Source organism: Papaver somniferum, chromosome 11 (genome assembly GCF_003573695.1).
Source record: "Papaver somniferum cultivar HN1 chromosome 11, ASM357369v1, whole genome shotgun sequence".
Classification (NCBI taxonomy): domain Eukaryota; kingdom Viridiplantae; phylum Streptophyta; class Magnoliopsida; order Ranunculales; family Papaveraceae; genus Papaver; species Papaver somniferum.
Genome location: NC_039368.1, coordinates 114,550,804 through 114,559,430, shown reverse-complemented (window position 1 = coordinate 114,559,430; position 8,627 = coordinate 114,550,804). Strand labels below are relative to the sequence as shown.

At 34.3% G+C, this 8,627-nt stretch overlaps 1 protein-coding gene across 1 annotated transcript; it reads right to left on the bottom strand.

Annotated features, from left to right (window-relative positions):
* Window positions 1-4,613: 4,613 nt before the first annotated feature.
* LOC113321173 (30S ribosomal protein S31, chloroplastic-like) lies at window positions 4,614-5,485 on the bottom strand. The gene is made up of 3 exons (XM_026569054.1): window positions 5,232-5,485; window positions 5,078-5,142; window positions 4,614-4,968 (listed from the first exon to the last, which is right to left on the bottom strand). The coding sequence occupies exons 1-3, from the start codon at window positions 5,380-5,382 to the stop codon at window positions 4,828-4,830; spliced, it is 357 nt and encodes a 118-aa protein (XP_026424839.1). The 5' UTR covers window positions 5,383-5,485; the 3' UTR covers window positions 4,614-4,827.
* Window positions 5,486-8,627: the final 3,142 nt, after the last annotated feature.

The window sequence follows — 8,627 nt, the reverse complement described above, 5'->3', positions numbered from 1 at the left end:
TTGAATCTCTTGTGATCTTCACACACAGAAGGGAGTCTGTTAGCAATAGATTATCACAAGATGTGTTTAGATCTAACAACAGTTCTAAAGATCCCGTGTTTGATCTAGTCTGAGTGAATCTTATATCATAAGATAAGATTCTCAATCATAAACAAATTAGGTGCAATCAAAGTTTCAACAACCATTAGTCAATCAAATCAAATCGAAAACTAATAACACTGCAATTATCTAGTTTCCAACCAGCGGTACTCGTAGAGCTTCTTGATGCCACATAAGTCTTTAAACGAACGGTCGTAAGAGATTTCACCTAATTAGGATACTTCCCTCTCCGAATAGACGGATCCACCATAAACAACAAGAAATGAAGTTTTCCAGGCTCTTAGGATAGTTTGATAGAAATGCAAACTTAGGTATTTATAGACCAAGGATGTCTGGACACCAAGGAATTTCCAAAATCGAAAATATTCTCAAGATATGCGATGAATGACAAAATTCGGTTTCCTAATTCCAATAAATGCTTGTCCAATATTTGCGAAATTTCTCAATAGAAAATATCCGATTAGTAAATGTGCATTATTAATTTTTATTCTCTAGAGCTATTTCTGGTAATTAAAGCATATAAAATCAAAAACCTTAATTACAAGGTATATGAAATTGTTGATTGGCCTACTCCAACTTATATACGTGAAGTGCATAGTTTTCATGGATTAACTTATTTTTATCGAAGATTTGTGAAGAATTTCAGCACCATAGATGTTTGTCTTACAAATTGTTTGAAGTGCGACAGTTTTGAATGGACTGAAGAAGTAGATAAAAGCTTTAATCTTTTCAAGAAAAAGTTGTGTGGTGCTCTTGTTCTTTCTATGCCAAATTTTGAGAAACATTTTTGAAATTCACCGTGATGCTTCTATATATTGTTGGTATAGGAGCTGTTTTATCTCAAGAAGGTCATCCATTTACTTACCATAGTGAGAAAATTTCAGATACCAGGAAGAAATGGTCTACTTGTGAACTAGGGTTGATAGCACTTGTTCAAGCACTGAAACAATGACATCTTTATCTTATTCACAGTGAGTTCATAGTGAAAACAGATAATCAGGCTCTCAAGTTTGTAAAGACTTCAGCTAAAATTAACAGAATGCATGATAGATGGTTATCTACTATCAATTAGTATACATTTTCTATTCGACGCAAAAATGGAAAATTAAATCAAGTAGCTGATGCATTAAGTATAAGAGCTCACCTTCTTGTTACTCTTAAACATGAGAGTCTAGCATTAATTTCTTGAAAGATATATATAGTGACGATAAATATTTACAATCACTTTGGGTAAAATGCGGTTCTTTTACGGGCAGTGTTGATGATTACCTCATTCAAGATGGTTTTCTTTTCAAATGGACTCGATTGTGTATTCCACAATGTTCTTTACGTCTTCACCTTATGCAAGAATTACATGGCAGTGATCTTGGTGGTCATTTTGGCCATGATAAAACTATTGCTTTGGTTGAAGACGATATTTTTTGGCCTTCCTTGAAACGATATGTTCATAAATATGTACAAAAATGTATGGTTTGTCAGCAATCAAAGGGAACTATACAAAACATAGGATTGTATACTCATCTTCCAGTTCCAGATGTTCCTTGGGTTGATATTAACATGGATTTCATACTTGGTTTACCACGTACTTCAAAAGGGAATGACTCTATTCTGGTTGCGGTGGACCGATTTTCTAAAATGGCTCGCTTCATAGCTTGTAAGAAGACCACAAATGCTTCAAATATTGCTTATCTATTTTTCAAAGAAGTGGTTCGTTTACATGGAGTTCCTAAGACAATCACTTCTGACCGAGACACTAAATTCCTGAGTTACTTTAGGAAGTCATTGTGATGGGTTTGGGAACTAAGTTGCAGTGCAACATAATTGCTCATCCCAAACTAACGGCCAAACTGAGGTTATGAATCATTTTCTAGGAAACTTGATTCGAGCCAAGATTACTGAAGGAAAAAAAAACAATGGGACAATCTCCTTCCATACATGGAATTTTCTTTTAACACTTCAATTAATAGGTCTATAGGTAGAACACCTTTTGAGATAGTGTATTCTAAAGTTCCTAATCACATATTGGACTTGGTAGTGCTTCCAAAACAGCGACAGTCAAATGTGAAGGCAAATAACATGCTTGAGAAAGCTTCACAGATTCATCAAGAAGTAAAGACAAAACATGAAGTTTCAAACAACAAGTAGAAAGAAGCGGTAAATAAACATAGAAGAATGAAGACTTTCCAAGAATGAGAATTGATGTTGATTCATCTAAGTAAAGAGCGGTTTCCTACTGGAACTTATAACAAGACAAAGATGAAAAAGTATGGACCATTCAAGGTACTTATGAACATCAGTGATAATGCTTATGTTATTGATTTTCCATCAGATTAGAATATTTTTAATATCTTCAACATGCAATAAATTTTAATGTTTCATGGAGAGAATTAAGTTCTTTTCACTAATTAACTCGTGGGTGAGTGTCTTTCAAGAAGTGGGGGACTGATGTAGTACACTTTTCCTTTTACTCTGCTTATTTTGGTTTTCTTATTTTATCAAACTCTAGTTTGAATATTTCTTGTCTTTCAAGTCTTTGCTTTCCTTGTTTAAGTAGATTTCCTTTTCTTTTACTTACTCGGTTCGCGTAAGCCTATATAAAGGCTACATCTTCTTGTTTAGAGGATACATCTTATTATTATCAATTAAAAACTTATTGTCTTGATTATTCAATCAGATTTTCAACAAGTTTCTTACAAAACTTAAACTCTCTTCGTATCTCCAACAACTTGTTTGCTTGCAACCCTATCGTTCTACATTAGATATGGTTTTGGGTGGGAGATGACCATGTGGCTATGGTTTTGGGTGTCGAAGGTCGAAACGCCTTCGGTAAATGCTTTCCACAAGAAAAGCTGAGTTTTTAATGGACATGATAGTGTCCATAGGAACTTAGATGGTGATAGAGGATTTCGATGCAGTTGATCAGAGGTTGTAATCACGCGAACGTATCCAGATGTTGTGGTGTATTGCCCGAACAATACTTGATTACCTCCTTCTGTTTCTTCTTGATCCATAACTGGATTACCTCCTTCTGTTTCTTCTTGATCCATAACTGGATTACCTCCTTCTGTTTCTTCTTGATCCATAACTGGATTACCTCCTTCTGTTTCTTCTTGATCCATAACTGGATTACCTCCTTCTGTTTCTTCTTAATCCATAGCCTCTTGCCAACGTGTGCTGGTGATGGCAAAAATTGTTGTGAAGTAATTTTTTGGATCCTTTGTCGCGCCTATGCGAGGAGGGTCGAACATCCGAAACGAACCCCAGGTTGCAGTTAAGCTACAACCAGACTAAAACTACTATTACACTTTAAATATGAAAACACACAAGGATTGTACTACTTCCTGTTACAGAAAATGAATTGAAGACGAAACACTAACCCAAAGAATGTGCTTTATAAGAGAGCACTTGCAACTAAAACAAGAAAGATGTGCTTTATAGTATAGCACTAACAGAATTAAGTGATACAAAGACTAACTAAACGAAGTATTACACTTTCACTAAATTACAGGTAGAACTATGGCTAAGTTAAAGTACAACTATAAAATAGTAGTAAACTAGTGCAAAGTGAAGAACCAAAAGTTCAATAAAAAGGTGGAAGATCCACCGGCCCAAGGGAACTACTTGAGACTTAAAGTTAAAGGTGCTAGACTGTGGTTGAAAAGAAAATTCTTCAATGTGATCCTTAATCTTGATCATGTTCTGAATTAGATAGTGGTACAAGTTGTTGGTGCTGCTGTTCAGAAAGGATTGTAATCTTGAGAGGTTGCTTTGCTATAATAAAAAACTCTTACCGTTGCTGATCAGAAACCAGAAGATTGTTGGAGAGGTTTGTTGAATGCTATCGGATCTTGTAGTCTTGAATCATGGGAATTGCCATTCACAATGTCAGTCTGCTCAGAATAATGATGAATATATGTATGTTGAAAGTTAACTCCAAACTCTTCAGATATTTAGGACAGTTCATGAATGCTTAAAAGGCTCCCAAAGCTTAATTAACCTAGCTTCTTGCCTCAAAACCTAGATCATTCAAGACCTAACACATAACGAATTAACTAGAAGAGAAAACACAACTCTTTACACTGAGAAAACTCCCAACAAACTTCCATTGAGTCAAGGCATCTAACAACACAAAAGGTGTTACTAATAAGACCACCCAGAAGAAATAAATGAAACTCGTTATGGGATGAATTTCAAATTTAGTCCATGTTGCAATGAGCAAAAATTTGGCAATTCACCTACAATTTTCAACTCTATAATCAATGTATTTGTCTTAAAATGGATATGAAAAACGTCTCCAGCAGCTGCTTTTTTATACCGTTTTTGCGCTACTATTAGTGTCATAAGCGTTTCGTCCTTTTTACGCCAAAGAATATGTCATGTAATTATCAGCTATGAGTTTAGTTCCTTCGCAGAAAAGTTATGGCAGCGGCTTGCAAAAATACACACAAATTGGAAATCATTTTGTCCCAATACTATACTAATATATTGAATGAAATTACCCCAAAACCAATCTTGTTTCTTAATTCTTCTACACTACAGTGGAGATTCAGTTCAGGCATATAATCAAATACTTAAAATGCAAAATAGTGCGCAAAACAAACACTAACAAAATAAACGATAATTGTTCAACAATAGTCACATTTGACAATTCATACAGGAAGAAATCTTTCATACGCACATTAGAAATTACATGAAAACACATATGAATCAAAAGAAGTACGCACTTACTCAACCATCAAACAATGACTCGTCGATATCAATCTTAATCTTCTCATTATCTTCATACTTATCTTTCTTAGGTGGAGAAGTAGAAGGTGCTACTGGTACCCTAGGTGGTCCTCTTCCCTTGTTCTTGTTCCTTGGCCTTGCCTGTATCACCAAACCCATTACAACAACCATCACAATTTACTCATCAAAACAATCAAACAAGAAAATGTTGTACAGAAAAAATGTATTTCCATAGTTTCATAAAACTTACATTTCCAAAGGAATGGTTGAATCGTTTTCCTTTTGCAGTCTTTCTATCACCTCTACCACAGTAGACTGTCACATTACAAAGAGAAAACATTAGGGCAAAAGAATGTATCGTATTGATAGACAAATGGTGAGTTAGTTATGAATTATTTACTTACCTGATGGAACTGAAATTGGAGACGAGAATGAAACGGAAACTGGGGCAGTAGAAGAAATGGAGAGACCCAGGACTTCAGTTCGAGAGAAGGAAAGTTGTCGTGGAAATGCAATTGGTAGCGTACCCATTATCATAAGTGAGGCCATGACCATCAATGAAGAAGAAGAAGTGGAAACGCAAAGAGAGATGAAACCAGTGAGGGATAGAGATAAGGCTAGAAGGCTAGAATCGTATGTTTTGGCCGATTTATGTGCTGGAAACCGTATCCAACTAGCTTGATATCGTACTTCACTGTGCATAATAATAAAAGAACCATTTTTTGGGACCATGGTTTTTTCGGGGGAAGTAATTCTAGGTCACCCCTTATCTAGATATTTATTTAATACCTAATCTAGTCTCCTAATTAATTTAGATTATGATTAGTAAAATAATTTAGTTAAAAACAATTAGTGAGATTAAATTAAAAGATGGGTTTATTATTAGTTGAGTAAATTTTTATGAGTAGAATTTTTGTGAGATTAGAGTTAGAGAAGATGAAGGAGAAAAACAAGGAATTTTTTTTTTTTTCCAATTCACCCCATTTGAGTATTCAAGTGATGAATCTGATTCTTCATCTCCATCCTCTCATACTATGTACGTTTAATTGTTAAAAATTCCCCAAAAATGTAAGATTTGGAACTGGATTTTGAACAGTTCGGTTAGTTTATATGAAGAACAAGTAACCGAACTCATCTGAAGGTGTAGTTCGGTTTTCTTGTGAGGATGAACAAGTAACCGAACTCATCTGAAGGTGCTGTTCGGTTTCCTTGTGAGATGAACAAGTAACCGAACTAGTTTGAAGATGTAGTTCGGTTACTTGATCCAAACACGCAGGTTACCGAACTCCATATCAATGGAAGTTCTGGCATGCAACGTTATATTCGGTTGGTTCGCAACTAATCGAATTTTACGTACAAATTAATTTGATATAAGTGTATAAGGTTCGGTTGGATCGCAAACTGCATGCTTCTGCGATCCAACCAAACTCAAAATTGCTTTCTATTTTTTTTAACCCTACAGTTCGGTTACATGGAAATTTTACAATTTCTTTGCGAAACAACCGAACTCTATAGAAAATTCTTTCTATGTTTTTAACCCTACAGTTCGGTTACATGGAGGTTTTAAAATGTTTGCGATCGAACCGAACTCATAGGTCAGAGTTCGGTTTTAAGACTAATAAAACCAATGGGAAAAGTGGTAAGGTTCTTTTACATCCTCAAAATTGCTTTCTATTTTTTTTAACCCTACAGTTCGGTTACATGAAAATTTTACAATTTCTTTGCGAAACAACCGAACTCTACAGTTCGGTAACTAAGTTCTGACTCACATAGAACCGAACCGTTCTTCGTGTTCTCCAGTTCAGTGAGTTCGGTTAGGAACCTAGGGAAAACAGAAAACACGTTGTAACCGAACTCAACACTGTAACTACCATTTCAAGCCTATTTTGATGATTTCTTTTCAATTGAATCGATGAAAAACAAATTAAAATGAATGGGTTTGTCGAGAAATGAAGAAGAAGAATCACGGTTTTTAGATTAGGGGTTTGTCGAGAAATGAAGAAGAAGAATCACGATTTCTATTCAGTTTTTTTTTAGATTAGGGTTAATGTTAGGGTTAGTATTAATTAGGTTAAGGTAAAATTAGTAAACTTGATAAGTAGGATTATTGTTAGGACATCCCTTATCATTGTATGGTGGGTGGCATAATAAGACCATGGTCCCCCCCAAAAAACCATGGTCCCCAAAAAATGGTTCTAATAAAATTGCAGTTACTCATTTAAGCCCAAGCCCTGGTGTTTGTAAACCTTCATTTGTAAGTTTTTTTATTTTTAAAAATAACCAAGATATATTACTGACAGAGAAAACTAATCTGCAGGTCCAGACTCGTTATGGACTAGTTCTATTTGAGTTGTTCGTCTGATGACTAAATCTGTGTGATTAGTGTCTTCTGATAAAGATAAACTATTAGACTTCATTTGTAAGTTTAGTTTGAAAGTTTGTAATTTATTTGTATGCATTCTTTTAAGGAGTTAAATTGATATGTTCATCCGATTGGTTAGAAATTAACGGAATGTCCCATAATCACACGTGCTAAGAATTTCGTTTCTTATTATATAACTCCTTGAGCCGAGGTTTCACCCTCGTTAGAGTGTACATACTAAATCTTTTTGTTCAAGGAACAGGAGAAGGTCTCCCAATTTCATTTTTTTATATAAAAGAGTGTATAAAACAGTCAAGAATATCAAAGTTGAAATACATGAAAAAAATACAATAAAACTAAAGTACTAAGCACATGTAATTTTGTGAGGAGATCGACAATATTTGAGGGATGGTGTGAATTTTCCGATTCCACCATTTGAATTTTTCTTGTTCAAGAATAATTTCTTCTTCTTCAAGGTTAAGTGATCCTATAACAAATGAGTAATTTGCACAGTGCTTCGGTACTGCACTCAAACCCAGTAGCCATGGATCTCCATAAGAATTTGGATCTACGTCAAACCGGTGTAGATTGCCATCGAAAATATAATTAAAGTGATTGTAGCAATCGATAGAAACGTCGTGAAGGATATATGAAATTGTGATTAAAATATAAACAAACAAACCTAACATACTCTGATAATCACCCAAAATAGGGATTATAATTTATTTAATATATAATAATTACATATTAATTAATAGGATATTAATAACTTCAACTAGATCTACTCGGTAGATCCGAAAATTAGATCCACAATCAAGCAAATCTAGTCGAAGAAGATGAAGAGATTGAAAGAAGAAAGTTTCTGGATATTATTATTTTTTTTAAGGAAAAAACGGTGGGTAGAGAGGAGAGAGAAGTGTCTATACCAAATCGAAATTCTAGTTTTATACCTACTTTATAACGTTTTTAAGGAGAATTAGAGATAATTCCGTGACATCTATTTCTTTAAAAACTTCGATTTCTTTTCCTTAAAAATACTTCCGGTCAGTGGTTTAATTATATCAGGATGGTTGGTTGATTATAATATGGTTTTTTATTTAATGATAAACGATAACAACATCAATGTATAATTTATTTATTTTTGTTGTTTTTGTTATTTAAAGCATGAATATCATCAATTAATTAATAAATGATTACACATGGTTATGTCATATCCCTAGAGTCCTTTAAAACAATTTAGTTAAAAAAGGACGGAAGCTTATCGTCCCAAATTATGGTTGAGAGATTTCCAGTTATACTGCCATCTGCTGTATGGGTTGCTAGATAATCGGTTGCCTGGTTTTCTTCCATGTAGATGTGACTGATAATGCATCACAAAACTTGACAAATTTTCTACTTAATATTCATAATCGTTGCAGCTGTATACATGTTTATGGGT